The sequence below is a fragment of the Leptonychotes weddellii genome, chromosome 6 (assembly GCF_054177405.1).
Source record: "Leptonychotes weddellii isolate Sample4059 chromosome 6, ASM5417740v2, whole genome shotgun sequence".
Lineage (NCBI taxonomy): Eukaryota > Metazoa > Chordata > Mammalia > Carnivora > Phocidae > Leptonychotes > Leptonychotes weddellii.
Window position 1 is genome coordinate 31,391,649 of NC_138374.1, and position 20,706 is coordinate 31,412,354.

Below are 20,706 nucleotides of genomic sequence, written 5' to 3' on the forward strand. Positions count from 1 at the left end.
TACCCCTTCGGATTCCTACTTTTGTATCTTTGGGGTAAATACCCAGTAGTGCAATTGCTGGATCATATGGTAGCTCTATTTTCAACTTTTTGAGGAACCTCCATACAGTTTTCCAGAGTGGCTGCACCACAAAGCTGGTTTTAGTTTTTGATATTCAGAGTGATATTTGTAACATTCCAAGCAGCTTGTCACCACTTTCCCATTTGACTTCTATGATTATGAATTTCTCTACCTTTTGAGAGACCATTTGATATTTTTGCATTCTCTACACTATCCAGTGCAGTTCTTAGAACTAAAAACATCTACTTCCCAAAAGTCCCTCTCTCTGTGTTCTGCTATTCCTAGAGCTCACACTGTTAGGTTTCTTGTATATTCTTTAAGACATTTTGTGTGTGTATACCCTTTTAGTATCTTCAGAAATAGGATTATATTACGCATACTTAGTTTTAAAAACTCTGATCCATATTTAAGCATATAGCACCTGAATACAAAATAAAATTTTTTTTTCATTAACAAATGAACCAGAATGTAAGCATTGTGGTTGAATCATGTTCTCTCTTACAGCTCACCAGCACAGTTGCTGTGCTTGCAGCATTTTAGGACAGTTCTTGGAATTGCATTCTAAGCTTGAGCCATATGGCTCTGAGCTCCCAGACTTGGCTTTTTCTGGCTTTTCATTTCCACGTGAGATCGGCACACAGGTGCCTGTGGGGCCAAGCCCTTCCTAGATTCTCTTTTATTTGATAATTTTGCTTTTGTGAATTGTGCTGTGAGTTTCTGAGCTGTTGTTTGCCTAAAGAAGGAAGTGTGTCATGTATATAATACAGTACTTAAAAAATTCAGTGACCGAGCATTCATTTAGATTTTCTTTCTTTCTTTTTTTTTTTAAGATTTTATTTGTTTGGGCGCCTGGGTGGCTCAGTTGGTTAAGTGACTGCCTTCAGCTCAGGTCATGATCCTGGGGTCCTGGGATTGAGGCCCCCATCGGGTTCCCTGCTCCGCGGGGAGCCTGCTTCTCCCTCTGACCCTCTCCCCTCTCATGCTGTTTCCCTCTCTCTCTCAAATAAATAAATCTTTAAAAAAAAAAAGATTTTATTTGTTTATTTGACAGAGAGGGAACACAAGCAGGGGAAGTGGGAGAGGGAGAAGCAGGCTTCCCGCTGAGCAGGGAGCCTGACGTGGGGCTCGATCCCAGGACCCCGGGATCACGACCTGAGCTGACGGCAGACGCTTAACGACTGAGCCACCCAGGCGCCCCAATCCATTTAGATTTTCCGGATAGAGAATGTTTATGTAGTTAGAGAATTTTCTCTTTGATTTTAATTCTCTTAGCGGCTAAGCCTCCTCTATTTTTGTTTCATTATCAGCTTTGATAAAATTGTTGCCTTTGCTGTCAGTACAGTAGTTATATTTACTGTGCTACAGATATAGTGAAAGTTTAATTTGCTGCCAAACAAGCCAAGCAGGCACCTGGCCTTGGGTCCTTTGCACTGGCTGTTTCCTCAACCGGTCCCACCCAGATACCCCAGAGCTTGCTCCTTTGCTTCCTTCAGGTCTAGGCCCAGATGTCACCTTATGAGAGAGGCATTGATTATCTATCTTATGTAAATTAGCAGTCTTCTCTTACTACCACCACCTTCACTCCTGTTCCTCTTACCCTGCTTAATTTTTTTCATAGCACTATCCCCACTTGATATATTAAAATTTATTCTCTCCTCTAACTAGACTATTAAACTCTGTCAGGTCAGTGACTTTGCCTGATTTTATTCCCAGTACCTAGAGAAGGGCCTAGCACTAGGCTCTTCTGAACCATACCTGCTTCCGTGTATTATAGTAGTAAGCGTGTGATACACATTTGTTGAGTGAATGACTCTTACTTGTTTGTCATAAAGGTAAGTGAGGTCATATAATCCAATGAGTAGGTCATTTGACTTGCATTTGAATCCGAATTCTGCCATTACCCGCCCAGGTTACATGCAGAAAGCTGTGTTTCTTATTCAAGAGATGATTAAGTTAGGTGATCTCTGTGGTCCTATTTAGTTTTTGTACTCTCTGATTGTTTCCTCATTTTGGTTGCTCTTTTTCACTTTAAGTTTTTTTTTTTTTTTTTAAGATTTTATTGATTTATTGGTCAGAGAGAGAGAGCACAAGCAGGGGGAGCGGCAGGCAGAGGGAGAAGCAGGCTTCCCACTGAGCAGGGAGCCTGATGCGGGACTTGATCCCAGGACCCCGGGATCATGACCCGAGCCAAAGGCAGACGCTTAACTGAGCCACCCAGGCGTCCCTTAAGTATTTTTTTTTTATTTTAATATTTTTTCGTAGCTCTCTCTGCAGTTATAAGGTGGGAATTATCAATTATTTTACTGACAGTGCTATAGCTTTATTGGTTTGGGGGGAAACTCAGAGATGAGTTAACATTTCACAGGTCTCCGTTTTCTTGTTTAAGTTCAAAAATCACAGCACACAAACTTCTCAGTCTCATACTCAGGTCCACCCAGGGTATGGCTTGCTTAGAGGGAGGAAGACATGCTAATGTCGGATGAGCTCTGTTGGTCATGCCTCCTTTTTTTTTTTAATTTATTTTTTAATTTTAAATAATCTCTGCACCCAGTGTGGGACTAGAGCTCACGACCCCAACATCAGGAGTCTCGTACTCTTCTAACTGAGCCCGCCAGGTGCCCAGCCATGCCTCCTCCTTTTAGCCTCAACGCAGGCATGCCTTTTAGCTTGTTCCCACTCCTTACCTGCCCTGCATTTTTTTTTTTTAAAGATTTTATTTATTTGACAAAGAGAGCACAAGTAGGCAGAGGCAGAGGGAGAAGCAGACTCCCTGCTCAGCGGGGAGCCCGACACGGGACTCGATCCCAGGACCCTGGGATCATGACCTGAGCCAAAGGCAGACGCTTAACTGACTGAGCCACCCAGGCGCCCCAGCCCTGCATTTCTAACTTGTCAGTTTGGCCACACACCATCTGGGGCAAACAGTTGTTTCTCCCTCCTCGCCACCACCAGCACACATGGCATACTTTGGGCTTCTTTTTCAGACATCTTGTGGTTTTTTGCCTCCCGAGAAGAACAGACTCAAGAATTCAAACCATATCTTCAGGAAATGATAATAACCGATGTTCAGTTTCTTGATCCATCTCAAAAGGCCATATCACATTGGAAAGTAATAAATCAGCTATTTTACTGTCAACATTTTCTTCCAGCCCATTTGCTTATGTGGACCCCTTGCACTGTAACATGGCCTATTTGTACCTTGAGCTCCTCAAAGACTCACTCAACGAGTATGCATATGCAGCAGAGCTAGCAGGCTTGAGCTATGACCTCCAAAATACCATCTATGGGATGTATGTAAGTACCCACGTCTTAGAGCCTTCCACTCATCAACATTTTTTTATATTGATTTGATGGAAGCGTTTTTGATTGAGGGTATGAGTTTAATTTCTTTTAAAAAAAAATATGGCTAATCATATTTTCTCATTTAATTTTTCAGTTAGCTCTTATTCTAAGTATTCAGTGATTACATTCACATTATGCAAATTTTCCTTGATTTCTGTTTTTATTTTTTTTTAAACATCTTTCATCAGATTGTCATATTTTCCTCCTCAAACAAAATGGGACCCTGATTGAGGTTTAAATCTCACCCATTCTCTATGTGAAATCTTGGTCTTTGACAACAGAATGATGTCTTCCTGGCATTGTAAAACAAGGTTGGCTGATTCTGTTTCCCTAGACATTCAGATCATGAGGCTGCATATCCATACTCTTCGGTCATGTTTCTTCATTACCATGCCACTGCTTGAGGTATCAAAGCATTTCTTTTGTTTTTCTTTTTGTTAGTCGCTACATTTATGCTGATCCTCTCCATTGCAACATGACATACCTGTTTATCAGGTTATTGAAGGATGATTTAAAAGAGTATACATATGCAGCACGCCTCTCAGGTTTGAGCTATGGCATTGCATCAGGAATGAATGCAATACTTGTAAGTAAAATGAAAACCAAAGAAAAGGTGCCACCGTTTAAGCATTATGTTGAGCTTGGGAAAACTATTAACTTCTGCATTTTTTAAACAAGAAGGTTGATGGTTTTTTCCTTGCACCTTTTTGATGATTGAAGAACTCAAATTAGTAGTTCCACTAATGAATGATTCAGTAGAGTTTCGTGCAATTTGTGAACATGTATGTGTGCTACATTTATTTGCATGTTCCTCTGCTTGAAATGTGAAACACACTAATTCTGAAAGCATGTTCTTTCCATGTACTTGACTGTATTAACATCTGTAAGTGAAAAGTAACTGTAGTTATTGTTGTGGTGCTTGAATTTCACTCCTCTATAAGCTTCCTTTATTTTTGCTGACAGCAGTAGAAAGCTCCTGTGTTCAAATACATTTGATGTTTTCATTTAATTTATTTTGTAGCATGCACCATTAACTACTTTTAAGTGTGTTTTAAAATAAGCATTATTAAAAACATCCAAAGAAATAACTAGATTTTTTTTCTCCTAAAACTATTTCTGTTGTGTTTCCAAGCTTTTATCTCATTTCCAAATTAACATCCCTTCTATGGCACACATTCATCTTCACTTTTCTTGAAAAAATATTGTACATTTTAGTAACAACTAAAATGAGAGCATGTGCTGTGTACTCTGTACTCCTCTTTATGAATTCTTATGCAAAAGGTTTTAGGGTTTTAAAATTTTATTTTGCGGTACCTTTTTTTTCCCCCCACAAGTAAAATTTCCAGTAGTTTTCATTTAATGTGTAAGTGTGTACATAACTAACCATTTTCAGCATCTAGGGAAATTGAAGCTCAGAGATCAAAATAAACTCCAAATAGAAAAGTAATAATCTGTTGTTTATTTTTTGCTATTGAGTTTTAGTAGCATATTACCGTTAAAATAGGTAGTTTTTAATTTATGACAGAATGAGCTTTCTGCTAGTTGTCAGTCTAGTTCCCATGGTACATGATGTGCTGTCCATGGCCAGTAATGACCTTCACTCCTGAGGTTCTTACCTATCATTTTGTATAAGGTAGAGGCTTTCTTGGGTATTCTAGTTGCGGTGTGTCCTCTATTGCTGTGGGTGCCACTGTGTGGAAATATAATAATAGGCATTCCCTGCTTTCCCCAGTGTTCAGTTTTGGAGACTATTAAATTGTCCCAAGACAAAAATCCTGATAGTACAGACGTGTGTCCTCACAGTACATCTGTTTTGCCGTTGGCTTTTGATACATCGGGAGAACTCATTAAACAAGCAATGGTGAGATGTGTGGATCCTTTTTGGGCAACATTGAATGACAAAAATGGCAAAATGCCACAAAAATATACACACCCACACACGAAATTGGAGCTGCCTGACATCGCCAAAGAGGAATTTAAAAAAATATTTAAATAGAAACAATTTTGAGACCTACCTAACAGTTGGCTAGATGATACTACTGGTAATTTTTACCTTCTTACCACATCTATAAAAACCTTAAGCCTACCATTCCTTAGAAGTTATTTTTGGAGATAAAACTTAAAACACAGTCTGTACTTAATTTTGATTTAATGAGAGCTTGAATTTTGATGATGTGGTGTGTTCTGTAATCTGGCATCAGGTGAGTTTTCCTGTTGTTGACTTTGTTTAGGAATAGCAAAATTAGGCTTTTGGGTTATTAGTAAATAAAGATGGTTAATATTCTCTTCCTAAGCTAAATTATATTTATGAGAAGATAAATCAGTTGAATTTCTTCTTCACTTTTATTTTAATATACCTGGCTTTGGGATTTTCTCGGTGTTTAAAAATCAAGCTTAAGGTGTTTAAAAATCAAGCTTAAGGTGTTTATTTGGAGGTTTTTTTCGTGATATTTTTGGACTTCTAATACCCTGAACTCTTTTTTGTAGCTCTCGGTGAAAGGTTACAATGACAAGCAGCCGATTTTGCTAAAGAAGATTATTGAGAAAATGGCTACCTTTGAGATTGATGAAAAAAGATTTGAAATTATCAAAGAGGCAGTAAGTTTTCTGAACTCATTTTTGTAATCTTGTTGTTCATAAACATAAGGTGGTAATTTTGCCTTATTGTGAACATTTTTTTTTTAAAAGATTTTATTTATTTATTTGACAGAGAGAGAGATAGCGAGAGCAGGAACACAAGCAGGGGGAGTGGGAGAGGGAGAAGCAGGCTTCCCGCCGAGCAGGGAGCCCGATGCGGGACTCGATCCCAGGACCCTGGGATCATGACCTGAGCCGAAGGCAGACGCTTAACCATCTGAGCCACCCAGGCGCCCTATTGTGAACATTCTTGAGAGGAGGAGAAGCACTACTACTCCTATGGCAGTCCTCTCACCCTGTCTTTGCTAAGTCCTATGCTCTCCTCAGAAAGTGACCCTGGGTAACTTGGGGACACCTGACCCTCAAGAGCTGGGCAGGTTGCAGCACTGACTTTCAGAGAGAAGCCTGAGGTAGACCTAGTAGCTGTGAGGGACCCCTTGAAAGTTTCATCCACCCTCCACTTCAGAAGGACACATGATTCTGTGACTGAGGTCTGCCTGCCATGAGAACCTTGTCACAATAGGGCAGGCCCTGAAAACTGGGGATGACTTTCTGAGGAGTGAAAGACGTCTCATGGTGAGGACACTTAGAATACATGTCAGACGCTGGGGATAAAGCAGCAGCCCAGACAAAGAAAAAGCACGCCCTTTAAGAATCAGAGAATATTAGAGTAAGCCCCATTCTAAATTACCTCACTTCAAAAAGGAGAAAGAAACAGATATTCCTGCATCCCAGTAACACGGGATTTATGCAGAATGAAGTTTGATTATAGTTGATCTTTTTTTTTTTTTAAATGTTTTATTTATTTATTCATGGGAGTCAGAGAGAGAGAGAGAGAGAGGCAGAGGCAGAGGGAGAAGCAGGCTCCCCGCCTAGCAGGGAGCCCGATGCAGGACTCGATCCCAGGACCCTAGGATCATGACCTGAGCCGAAGGCAGACGCTTAACCATCTGAGCCACCTAGGCGCCCCATAGTTGAAATTTTTTAAATGATTTTAAAAGGACTTATAAAATTAATGAACCTGTTTCTCCCTTTACTAGTATATGCGATCTCTTAACAATTTCCGAGCTGAGCAGCCTCACCAGCACGCCATGTACTACCTCCGCCTGCTGATGACTGAAGTGGCCTGGACTAAAGATGAATTAAAAGAAGCCCTGGATGGTAAGGCTCGTTTTCTACTTATAACACTCTTCATTTTTTTCTAAAATCATTATGATTTATCCTGGTATCTAGTGTTTATGCTTTCTAGTAACTTGTAGTTTTATTAAAGCCAGCTGTGCATTGGGGCACCTGGGTGGTTCAGTCGTTAGGCGTCTGCCTTCGGCTCAGGTCATGATCCCAGGGTCCTGGGATCGAGTCCCACGTCGGGCTCCCTGCTCGGCGGGAGGCCTGCTTCTCCCTCTCCCACTCCCCCTGCTTGTGTTCCCTCTCTCGCTGTCTCTCTCTGTCAAATAAATAAATAAAATCTTAAAAAAAAAAAAAAAAAACAGCTGTGCATACTTTTTTTTTTTTTTTTCAAATATAAAAACAGTGGTGGCCTTCGAAGTGGCTTTGGTATTCAGGCAGTGTAGCCACATTTGCTGCTTTCAACCTGGACCCATAGCAGGTAGTTATTGCTGTTCATAGATTTCTGTGGCTGACTAAAGGTTTTGACCAAAACACTTACCTTGTTAATATTGAAGTTTTCAGAAGAGGATAAAAGGGCTGAGCTTGAAAGTCTTATCATATAGGAAGCATGCTCAGGCATCTTTGGATTTGTTCAGTTAAAAACTGGAAAGTGTGTAAAGCTTAAAGAGTCATTCTTTGTTGCTTTTTTTCTAATCAGAAGTTTTGCTTGAAAGTCCTAAATTCCTTGAGGGCAGTGATTATGCCTTCTTTTTATTCTCTTTATTTGTTATCCAGTATAAAGTATGTCCTCAGTATGCATCTAATGAATGCCTACTGAATGGAATGAAATTACTTCAGGATTGTTTTATTAGAAAGAATGTAGACTGATAGTACCCTTTATTGTTTTATCTGTCTCCCTTCTCAGCATTACTTTACCAACTAATCTTTTCCCCCACGTGCTCAGCAGTAAAAGAATACTGTTGAATTTTTAATGTGACATTTTATGACAAGTCCTTATGCTTACTATGTAAGTATAATACTTTTGATGTCTTCAGTGACAAATCGAGCAGAGTATTGACATTTTATTGGTTGCCTCAGACATTGGGTAGGCATATAGATTATAAAATTCATTAGCTAGAACTAATGCATTTTTCTTTTAAAGATTTTATTTATTTATTTGACAGAGACACAGCAAGAGAGGGAACACAAGCAGGGGGAGTGGGAAAGGGAGAAGCAGGCTTCCCGCCGAGCAGGGAGCCGATGCGGGCTCAATCCCAGGACCTGGGATCATGACCTGAACCGAAGGCAGACGCTTAACAACTGAGCCACCCAAGCGCCCCAGAACTAATGCATTTTTAATCCAGACAGTTAATAGACTTTGCAAAATGTTTGAGTCACGTCTAGTTAACAGCAAGAATTTTACCTTTTTTTTAAATCACATAATTGGTTTAAAAACTATTTTAAAACTTGAACCTGTACTCAGCATAATCAAAAAGCAAAAGTTTTTCATTTTTCCCCCCTTTGTTAGATTCTGGGTCAGATGGTATATAAATTTTAAGCAAAATAAGCTCTATAAAGTATATCATAGGCATATGAAATCTAAAATGTGTTTTTTATAGAGAAAGTGCTTTTTTGGTTGACATTCTCTGCTCAAATAAATAATCCTTCTACTGCGGTGTATGTATATACACATAGAATAATCCAGTAATGTCGACGTGGCTTAATGTGGCAACACTTCAATGTGAGAGGCTGGCTCCCTCGTGGCTGCCAGTCAGTCAGCTGTCCAGGTGCCAGGGTAGCAGGAACCTCAGAGTCCAGTTTGGTTCAACAGCATTTACTGACCGCCTGCTGTGCACCAGGCCCTAGACTTCAGTTGCTTGAGATAAACAGTGATCCATTATAGATGGGGTTTCTTGGATCAAGGAGTTCCAGTCTAGTGGCCACACCTGAATGTAAACAGATCATTTCAGTACAGGCGAAGAGAGTAGGTGTTGTGGTAGAGATCTGCAGAGAGAGCTCACGGGGTCTGGAGAGCAAGCATGCACTTCAAGGTTAGTCAGACCAGGGGTCAAGTGCCAGCTCTGCAACTTAACTTACTAGCTTGATGCCTTTGGAAAGAAACTTAAATTTCCTTCACTTTGGTTCTCTCACCTTTAAAATTGTGATAGTAGTGCATACTTTGAGGTTTATAAGATAACACATATAAAGTGACAGACCCAGAGTAAGTAAGTAAGGTTAATTCCCTTCCCATGTCTCTCTTTGAATTTTAGTTACTGTTTTTAGCATCCATGGCAGCAGTTACTAGTATGATGTCCTAATGGAGAAGGAACAACTCTTTCTTATTGAAGAGCCAAATCAATTCATGGAAAAGGAATGAGGGGAACAGAAAAATCACTATTATGGTGCCATAATACTAATTAATACAGTGCACCATTGGATGCTAAAATTTATGAGTAAGGGAAAACAGGATATTTGTATAATCTTAAAATATATTTTCCCCCAAATAAATATTTATTAATCACAATCAGAAAAGTCAGCATTGATGGGCAGATAGCTTTACCTAATTGCCTGTAGAACATACATGAGTTACTCTGTTATAACTGAAAGATAAAAACAGTGCACTTACAGTAAAGACCTCTGGCAGACAGCACCGTAACCAAGTGGTCAGTGTTAACATCACCAGGACGACAGCATATCAACATCATGTTCCCCTGATGTGATGCATTGATAAGGGCACATTACCTCTGTGGTATTCTTCCTAGTAGTTGAGTAGTTAAGCTCAGTTTAGTCATGGGAAAACACTGGACAGACTCACAGGGCATTCCATAAAGTAACTGAACAGTACTCTTCAAAAATTTTAGGGTCATAGAAGACAAGGAAAGATGGAAACTGTCATGGATTAGAGGAAACCTACAGCACTAAGGACACATAACTAAATGCAAGGTGGAATCATGGGTTAAATCGTGGAACAGAAAAGGAATATTAGGAAAAACTAAAATCAAATAAAAACTGTGTTAGTGACTAGTATTGTAGCAGTGTTAATTTCTTAGTTTTGACCGTTGTGCTATGGAAAGATACTAATCTTCGGGGAAACTGGGTAAAGGGTATATGGAACTCTGTACTGTTTTTGTAATTCTTCTCTAAATCTTCAATTAGCTCAGGGTGGTTTCCTTTGAAAACTCATAGGTAGAGCTCACTATTTTTTACACCTTCATAGATGTCACCCTTCCTCGCCTTAAGGCCTTCATACCTCAGCTCCTGTCACGGCTGCACATCGAAGCCCTTCTCCATGGAAACATAACAAAGCAGGTGCGTGGTTGGGGTTTTAGCAGACTTTTATGGATCAGTGTAAGAGATTTTCTTTACCCTGGCCTAAGACTATGCACCGCCACAGTGTGATTGTAAGCACATTAGTGTTGACTTCTCTGCTCTATGGAGGAAGATAGGACAGCATATGAGGGAGTAGAATGATGGTGGCTAACTGTGGACCTACTTTCATGGCTGCCTCCTCTGCTCTTGCCTGCCTTGTGCAATCACAGGAGGAAATGGAAATAATTATCCCTTCTCTGTGTAGGACAGCAGGACTGTGTAGTGGATAAGAGCACATGGTGTGGAATCAGCCTGCATTTAAATCCTGACTCTGCCACATACTAGATACTTATTCTTCCGAAATGTGTTAACCTCTCAGTACTCAGTTTTTTTCATCTGTACATTAGAGTTTAAAGATTAAATTAAATGATACATGCCAAATGTTTAGCATATGGAAGGCTTTCTGGAATTCCCATTCTGGAATTCTGGCAGCCTCTCTCAAGCCCCCACATTCGCGGGATGCCTGGGTGGCTCAGTCAGTTAAGTGTATGCCTTCGGTTCAGGTCATGATCCCAGGGTCCTGGGATCGAGTCCCGCATCAGGCTCCTTGCTCAGCGGGGAGCCTGCTTGTCCCTCTGCCTGCCACTCTCCCTGCTTGTGCTCGCTCGCTCTCTTTCTCTGACAAATAAATAAAATCTTAAAAAAAAAAAAAAGACCCCACCCTTTCCCTACTACTCTGCTATCCTGCCTCCAAAACAGTATGCCCAGGGTCAGATGCTAATAAGTGGCAGAGACAGGATTTTTTTACTAAGGTCAGATTTATTTATTAAAGATTTTATTTATTAATTTGAGAGATAGAGAGTGCACGTGAGTGGAGGTGGGGGGTGCAGGGAGAGAGAATCTCAAGCAGACTCCCCGCTGAGCACAGAGCCAAATTCGGGGCTCGATCTCACAACCCTGAGATCATAACTTGAGCTGAAACCAAGAGTCAGACGCTCAACCGACTGAGCCATCTAGGCACCTCAGTTTTATGTTTTTTAAAAGCCTTTTGCTCACTCACTTCCTTTGCTTTGCTATAACCCCAAGTGTCTATTGTCAGGGTCATTCACTTGGGACCAACTTTCCATCACCAGTACCCCTCCAGCTTTGGCGGTACCTTTTCCCGCAGCATTGAGATCATTGTCGATGCTGGTCTGGGTCTCTGTTTTTCTTCACCTCCACCATATTGACTGTATTGCCAGTTGACAAATTCAGTGTTTATCCATTTGAATAGGATCAAATATATTTAAGGCTTAAAAATCCACTTTTATGATAAACTAGTGTATTTCACAAGCATGTTGTTTTCATATTGCATGGGCCACCACCCAGTATACTATTTTTATTTTCACAGACAAGATAACATTTGTAGTTTTGTAATGTGCTATGCCCTTTTTCCACAGGCTGCACTAGGAATTATGCAGATGGTTGAAGACACCCTCATTGAACATGCTCATACAAAACCTCTCCTTCCAAGTCAGCTGGTTCGGTATAGAGAAGTTCAGCTCCCTGACAGTAAGTTGGAATGTCTTATTAACTTTGGTAACGGACTACTTTGACATAATGTTGTGGGTGATTACAGGTGGGTTGAAGTCACTTGGATGATAATGTATGGTTTTATGGTAAAGATCTACTGGGATCTTCTATGATTTATAGAAGTATGGTTAAAGAGAAGTAATTCTGCCAGAAAATTCTCTGTAGGAAGGCCAAAGAGATGAAATTGGAGGTAGGCAATTATTTTGAAGAGAATGACATTGGGATTGACTGGTAGTTGAATGTAGAAGAGTTAGGAAGTAAAAAAGGTACAAAGCTAAAGAAATGTTGACTGTGAAGCATGAAATAAAATCTATTTACGAAAAATGGACACTAGAATCATCATACTGAATTGGAAGCCCATAGGAGTCTTTGGCAGAAATAGTTTTAGGAAACTCACAGGTGCAGACAGCACCATGTATTCGTTACATGCATATTTCATAAGGAATTAGCATAAAAGAATGGGTAATAATTAATGTACTGGAGTTTGCAGTGTTGGATTACTTTTGTATTAACAATGGTTTCTTTTCATAGAAAAACTCATTAAGCATTATTTTCAGTTATTGTTCAAAATTATATAATAGGTAGTAAATTAGACCGAGGATGAGAAGCATTGTTTTTTTTTGTTCTCTTTGTTGTTGTTTTTAGCTAAATGTGATTGTTGGCTGTTCCCCATGCATGTGTGGTGTGTGCTCTGAGCCGGCCCCCTCTACACACACACACACACACACACACACACAGACACACACACAAACACACACTTTACACTCACACTATTTCATCTGCCTGAAATTGTGCTCCCTTTCCTTCTCTCTTCCTTATAGACATCTGTACCCTATTCTTCCTTCCAGGCCCCATCTTACAAACCACCCATTCCACTAAACTTTTCCCCAAACTCCCAGCTGGAAGTAGTCCTCCTCTTCAGACCTCCCAGCACAGGTTTTCTGAAGTTTTCCTTGTTGAAGCTACTGAGTACTTCTCTTGCATTGGGATTGAGGTGCATGTCCATCTCTGTTGTTGGACTATACAATTCTTAAGGTCGGGGGCTGTGTCTGGATCCTTTGAGAAGCTGCTAAAGCTACTCCAACACGGTGTTACCTCAGGATATTGTTGTTGAACACGCAGAGATACCTTGAACACAGCTCTACTCTTCTGCATCATCACAGACCTGGTAACGGTTCGTGTCAAACCTGTGCTGGTCTGTTCTCTCTCACCGCCGCGAGGCAGACAAGAAGAATCAAGATCTGCCACTCGGAAACCATGGCACTTGGGCGTCGGGCAAAGGGAGGCCAGTCCAGAAACAGATGTTCAAATTGAAAGCAGTCTTTCACACCTCTTTTTATCACACCTCCTGCTTTCTCTTTCCTCTTCTAGGGCTTTATCTCTTTTGCTTTCCAGGTGCACTCGCCAGTTGTTTCATGCTCAGAAATAGCTCAGTTCACATCCCGTTCTCCAAATGCTGGGTGTTAGGAAATCATTCTAATTTAGCCAGTTGACCAGGTGTGACTGTCTTACACAGCCCTTCAGTTAACTCTCCAGAAGACAATATTTATAATTTAAAAAGAAAATTTTCAGGCGTTGTGAAGGAGGAGACAGTTTGGGATATATGTGAAAAGGCTAGAAATTGGGAGTAGTGACTTGTGATGAGAGGAGACTTTGTGCCGTCGGTATACGATCAGAAAGTGTGACTGTGGGTCAAACTTGGATCTGGTCAGAAAAATGAAATCGGTGAAATACGACTTCAGCTTGTGTGCCTCCCTTCACTGTTGATGTCTGAATCACCATCTGTAAGTGAGCAAACATCATTACTACTCTGAGAAGTTTTCTTTGGGAGTCTTATACTGAGTACTAAACACTATATATGCTCACTGACGGCTCATGAAGTAAACTTATTAAATCCTAAAGCATGATCATCTCTTCGTAACTCTGGTGAGGTATTTGACAACACGTCTGAGTTTTAGTCTTCGCTCTTCTCCACCATTCCAGTGTGGTGTCCTTAGACACGTCCCCCCGCTTCTCGGGGTCCTAGTTTCCTCTCTCTACAGGGAGCTATCAGGCTAAGTTATCTCCAAGCATTGTACACATTTGTGTGAATTTGTGAAATGATCTTTAGTGTGGGTGTTGATATTGAGAATAAAATACTAAATTGAAATGCAGTAATAATAATAATAAATAATAAAGGCACAACTAGTAATTTTAGAAGAATTGGTTTTGTATGTTTATTAAAACATAAGTGGTATTTCCGTTGAGGTTTTTATCTGTATTAGCTACTTCTAATCTAGTACATACACTAACTTGTACATTGTATTAACTGTGGATCTTACTTAATTAATAATTAATACTTAGCCATAAAATGGGTCTTTTGTAAATTCTTTGCCCCTTAAATTCGATGAATGTTTATTGAGGGGCCTACCAAGTTCAAATCGCTATATTTACCTAAGGATTCCCTTAGGTAAGTTAGTTGAGTTTCACATTCTTAATAAATTAATTGCAGTTTGGAATTGCTGAAAAACACCAACCAAATAGAACAACTTTAAAAAGCCAGACAAAACATTGGCTTTATTAAACCCTAAATAAGTTTTTGAACCTGTTCTCTTTTTGAAACTTCCTAGGAGGATGGTTTGTGTATCAGCAGAGGAATGAAGTTCACAATAACTGTGGCATCGAGATATACTACCAGACAGACATGCAGAGCACCTCAGAGAATATGTTTCTAGAGCTCTTCTGTCAAATCATCTCTGAACCTTGCTTCAACACCCTGCGCACCAAGGAGCAGCTAGGTGAGAGGGAAGCGGAGACTAGTGGGATACCGTAGACTTTGAGCAACCGTTGTCCTCAGAAAACATTCTCCAGGGCGCCTGGGTGGCTCAGTTGGTTAAGCGACTGCCTTCGGCTCAGGTCATGATCCTGGAGTCCCTGGATCGAGTCCCGCATCAGGCTCCCTGCTCAGCAGGGAGTCTGCTTCTCCCTCTCCCGCTCCTCCGTCTTGTGCTCTCTCTCTCTGACTCTCTCTCTCAAATAAATAAATAAAATCTTAAAAAAAAAAAAAAAGAAAACATTCTCCACATGTACGGTCCCCTTGCATGGTGCTGCGGGCTTGCTGTATTGAGAAAGGCTTGTGAAAACTTTGTTTATGGGGAATCTACTTCTAAAAAATAAGCAACTAACATCTTCTGGACATTAAAGCAGTTCTTAAGGAGAAGACCTTGTGTTTAGGGTACATACATGTCAATAAAGGACATTTTGGGTAGGGAGAGAGGATGCTAACGGCAGATTATTTATTATGGAAAGCAAGCCATGTAGAGAAGCTTAGATTCATGAAACTTTGGGTTCCCTGAGGGCAGGTATTATCTCTTATCCATCTTTTTATCCCAAGCCTGGGGCATATAGAAGGTACTCATTAAGTGTTTGTTGAGAAAATATTTCAGGCAGAGTTTTAGGCACTATTAAAAATCCTGGAGATCCTGTCAGGTTTAATCAATGAGAAAAGAACGAAGCCCCAGTAATGACTGGGAAGAACCAATGAAAGAGGATTTGAGTGAGTCTTTCCGAGTATTTTCATTTTTTAAACAACCACCACACTAGATGCTGGTCAAGGAAAATGGATAAGCTATGGATGGCCCTTCCCTTCAAGGAGCTCACTGTCGATCAGCAGTGAACAGAAGTGAAGTCCGTGCCCTCTCTGAGCTGACATTATGGCAGGGGAGACAGACCATGAACAAACTATAAAGGAAGAGTTACCGTGCAGTGTGGTAAATGTTGCCAAGAGTCTTCAGTCTGAAGGTCATGCTGAAGATAGTGACTTCCTCAGAAGTGGGACCTGAAGACACCACAGCTGTCAGAGATGTGGTTCAGGGCAGAGCAGCTGAGTTACACAAGCCACAAGCCCAGTTTTAGAAAGACATGGAAGAGTGGTTGTGCGTGAACTCACAAGATGACAACGGAAGTGTGACCTTCTGTTACTTGGTCTCTTGAAATTTTTAGTTCGAATAGAGTTGGTCCAGGAATGGATTCACATAAGGAACTTGGATGTGAAAGGAAACAGGTGGAATCATGGTTAGGGGAGGAAAATGAGTTTAGTCTATCCTAGGAATGGGAATGGCTTTAACATAGATTGAGGATGATCAGCTAGCACACAGTGAGGAGTTGTGGGATGTGAGACTGAATAATGAAGAGGGTTTTTTCTTTTCTTTTTTTTTTTTTTTTTTAGGAAGAAAGAATTCTCTCCCAACTTTCTAACTGTTTTTCAGAGAGCTCTTTTGCTCTATCCTTAGGAACTTAGGATATCCTAGTTGTTTATATTTCTTCAGAGGTGGAAAAAATAAAGCCTGAAAGATTTTACTGCTCTGATAGAAGTTTTGAAGGATTAAAAGTGACCCAAGCTCAAATGCCAGGGTCCTGACTGGCTGGTGTTTGTGTTTCAGGCTACATTGTCTTCAGTGGGCCACGTCGAGCCAACGGCATTCAGGGCTTACGATTCATCATCCAGTCAGAAAAGCCGCCTCACTACCTAGAGAGCAGAGTGGAAGCTTTCCTAATCACCATGGAGAAGTCCATAGAGGACATGACAGAAGAGGCTTTTCAGAAACACATTCAAGCATTAGCAATTCGTCGACTAGACAAACCAAAGAAACTATCCGCAGAGTGTGCTAAATATTGGGGGGAAATCATCTCTCAGCAATACAATTTTGACAGAGGTAAGGAAAAATTAGGGCCCCGACATTTATGGCATATAAGTGTAACGTTTGAGGACATGGAAGCCGTTCTACAAAATGGTAGTCGTCTTGTAGGTGATGTTCCAGTGCTAATTTGGTGGGGGTGTGGAGCATAGCGCTTCTAAAGAACCATTTTTAAAAATTTTTTTATTGTTATGTTAATCACCATACATTACATCATTAGTTTTTGATGTAGTGTTGCATGATTCATTGTTTGTGCATAACACCCAGTGCTCCGTGCAGAACGTGCCCTCTTTAATACCCATCACGAGGCCAACCCATCCTCCCACCCCCCTCCCCTCTAGAACCCTCAGTTTGTTTTTCAGAGTCCATCGTCTCTCATGGTTCATAAAGAACCATTTTTTAACGTAATAACAGTTTTTATTAGAAACTTTATCTTTTTTTCTTCTCTAAAACTAGAGCTGGATCTACCTGTATCTCATAATAATGCAGTAATAATAAATCTAATTTCACTGTGTTGTGTTCAGTTAGTGTGCCCTGAGGCGCTGAGCACAGATACGTAGTTATCTATTTCCCATAACACTAAAAAAAGAAAAAGGAAAATGTGCAGATTGAACTCTCCTAAGATAAGTGCTGCCCTGGGGCACAGGGGTTTGAACATTTGCCTGCAGGGATCTCCAAAAGTGTGTCAGTGTCTTTACATTTGGGACCGCCGTGCTCCCTGAAGTCTCCCACTCATCGGCTTCCGTCTTCTACAGCAGAGATGAACGGTGTGGGGTGTTAAGCTGCCCTGGAAGTCAGGGGTTGGGTTGTGTTCTCATTCTGACACCTTTTTTTGGGCCTCCGTTTCCTTACCTGTCATTGTTTAGCCATTGGTGATGGTACCTCCCGTTTCTTGAGCCTTTGCCATGGGGGTAGCATCGGGTTACCGTCATTCATCCTTTTCCTCTGTTCTCACAGCAGCCCCTTTAAGTAGTTATTATCCCCAATTTCCAGATGAGGAAACTGAGGCTCAGAAAAGTTGATGTGACCAGCCTACAGATCCAGTAGCTCCTAAGTAGAGAGCCAGGATATCTTCTTACTCTTCGTTGATATTTATCCCCTTACTACTTGCAGGAGCAGGTGATTGCTTAAAAATAGGGATACCTAAGAGCACTGGAGTGAAGCATATTGTCATTTAATGTAGTGTTCTGGGCTACTTAAGATGGAAATATTAGTAAATTATTGTTTGAATGCTTTTTCAGACAATACGGAAGTTGCATATTTAAAGACACTTACCAAGGAAGATATCATCAAATTCTACAAGGTAAGTTGAACTTACATGTTTAGATTTTGACTCATAAGCAACTGTTATTTGTGCCGTGTTGTATGTTACTGCTTTGAACCTACTGCCCTGCTTAGAGCTGCAGCTTCGGTCAGCTCACCTTCTCTGAAGCTCTTTTACCCATGAAGCAGCGGCAGGAGCACGTGTGGCTTCTGAATGAAAACCCAGGGACTAGAGCTTCTGAGCTTCAGTTTCCTTATTTACAAAATATAGATCAATAGGAGTGTTAATTGAAATGAGGTGCGTGAAGTGATTGGTACTTAGCATTTAATAAATGGTCTTTGTTGGCCCCCTGGGTGGCTCAGTCGGTTAAGTGTCTGCGTTCGGCTCAGGTCATGATCCCAGGGTCCTGGGATCGAGCCCCGCATTGGGCTCCCTGCTCCGCGGGAAGCCTGCTTCTCCCTCTCCCACTCCCCCTGCTTGTGTTCCCTTTCTCGCTGTGTCTCTCTCTGTCAAATAAATAAATAAAATCTTCTAAAAAAAATTAAAAATAAATGGTCTCTGTTGCTGTTAGCTCTTCAGTAGTAATTCTCAGCCTGAGTTTTTTAAGTGTTTTAATCAGAATGCTTTAAATCAGAATGTTTTCCTCGTTGATATTATAAAATAAGTTTTAGTTGTGTTTATTGCTTCAGACTGTTTGCTTTGTGAAGTTAGGTTTCTGTTCCCAGTGGCTTATAAGAAAGGGTGATCATGTTCAGCTCTTTTTGGTTTCTAAAGCATTCATTTAAGGCATTAATTGTTGTGGGTGTTTAAAAAGAGTGATGTCCTAATATAACTTACTCTACTGTTTCCACAAGCAATGAAGATTTTTCTCTTTCCCGCCACAAATTCTATTATTCATTTGAAATTACAAGTAGTACCTAATTACTGAATTTGTAAGAGTAGCAGTTATAAGACTTTTTCTTGTCTTAAAAAATGAGAGTTTAATTACCAAGCTTAAGCTAAGTCTAGAACATCATTTCCCTAGCTGTGTTCCATGGTACACTAGTGTTCCGCAAGATATTAGTAGGGGCCCCTACAAAAAAGGGTTTCATGACCATGTAAGTTTGGGAAAGACTATACTCTTTATTCTTGTTTTTGGAGAATCACAGAGTGTGTTAGCATTTTAAAAGTTCTAAGAAACCCCACAATAAAGATTTCTTTAGCCTAGCGTTTAATTTTGACTAACAAAACTTTTTTTTTTTTTTTAAAGATTTTATTTATTTATTTGTTGGAGAGAGAGAGTGTGAGCCGGGGAAGGGGCAGAGGGAGAGAGAGAAAATCCCAAGCTGACTGAGCACAGGGCTCAACGTGGGCTCGATCTCACAACTCTGAGATCATGACCTGAGCCGAAACCCAAGAGTCAGACTCTTCACCGACGGAGCCACCCAGGCGCCCCTGACTCACGAAACTTCCTAAATTGATTCATCATGCATCTTTTTTTCTTTTTTTTTTCCCTCCCCACAAAATACCTATAAGTATCTCCTGGGACTCCAGTGTTCCTTAGAATACAGTTTGCAAGAAAATGCAATTTGTTTATTGGTTGGTTTGTGTTTAAAAAGATGGAGATTAGGGCACCTGGGTGGCTCAGTTGGTTAAGCGTCTGCCTTCTGCTCAGGTCATGATCCCAGGGTCCTGGGATGGCTTCCCCACATTGTCAGGCTCCCTGCTCCATGGGGAGTCTGCTCCTCCCTCTGCCCCTCACCCTACTCTTGGGCTCACACTCTCTCTCTCATATAAATAAATAAATAAATAAAATCTTAGAGAGAAGGAAGGAAGGAAGATAGAAAGATAGATGGAGATTGTCTAGCGTTGGTCGGGAAATTGAGACTAGTCTGAAACTGAAGAGGGTGTTAACGCTCTACTGATAAAGGTTGATAAGAGGGCAGTGAAGGTTTGGGTGAAAAGGGATGGTGACTAGATCTTTGGAAGCAAACCTTTTACTCAGTAGGTGAGACAATCTTAGGTGAGGTACTGTGTGTTACTGGAGGCAAACCTGGGCCAAGCTCCTAAAAGAGGCTGGAGGCGTCAGGGCAGGTCTGTGGGCGTGAGAGGGAGCCACGGGAGGGAGCCACGGGCGCATTTGCTGTGCACCGGCAGCAGGGTTTCCACTGCAACTGCACAGGACTTGTCGTAACTGCTCCGTAAACAGTGAGTGAGCTGCTGTGGCTTTGTCCACGACCTCTCCCTCTGAGGCTGTAATCAGGGAAAGCTTCATCACAACTTGTTTTTCCCTTTGGAAAAAACCAATAATGGTCCAGATTAAGGACAAGGTCAAGAGACACTTTCCCACAGGATCTACCAACTCACCAGTCCTGGTGTTCATGGTAGGACCTAGGGCAGTCCTTCAAAGCAGCCTGGTGGAGTGGAGAGAACCAGCTTGCTTCTCTCATACCATCACTGTGAGCTACATGAAGCAAGTCATCATACCGCCCTGTGTCACAGAGTCTGTGTCTCTAAAATCAGACCATCGTGACACTTAGCCTACAGAGAATCAAGTGTGCTAATGCAGGAGAGGGCCTGATGCAAGGTAGGACTCGAGAAATGTTAGTTTCCTTTCTCTTTTGGTAGATGAGGAACCATGGTAGTGCCCTGGTGCAGAATCTAAGAAGGTTCTTAGAGGAGCAGGTTGTGCTCGTCCCTTGACTAAGCTCAGGCCATTGTCTCTGGAGTCATTAAGATCACTAGATACACATTTGCAAC

General features: G+C 41.0%; 1 protein-coding gene across 1 annotated transcript in view; it reads left to right on the top strand.

Moving 5' to 3' along the window:
• The window catches only part of IDE (insulin degrading enzyme), an 83,296-nt gene that overhangs the window by 57,997 nt on the left and 4,593 nt on the right, over positions 1–20,706 (top strand). The window contains exons 13-20 of the mRNA XM_081823081.1: positions 3,152–3,354; positions 5,890–6,000; positions 7,080–7,200; positions 10,364–10,455; positions 11,895–12,006; positions 14,637–14,804; positions 16,449–16,721; positions 17,945–18,006. Coding sequence (XP_081679207.1) covers positions 3,152–3,354; positions 5,890–6,000; positions 7,080–7,200; positions 10,364–10,455; positions 11,895–12,006; positions 14,637–14,804; positions 16,449–16,721; positions 17,945–18,006 — 1,142 coding nt within the window. The remainder of the gene's footprint in view (positions 1–3,151; positions 3,355–5,889; positions 6,001–7,079; positions 7,201–10,363; positions 10,456–11,894; positions 12,007–14,636; positions 14,805–16,448; positions 16,722–17,944; positions 18,007–20,706) is intronic.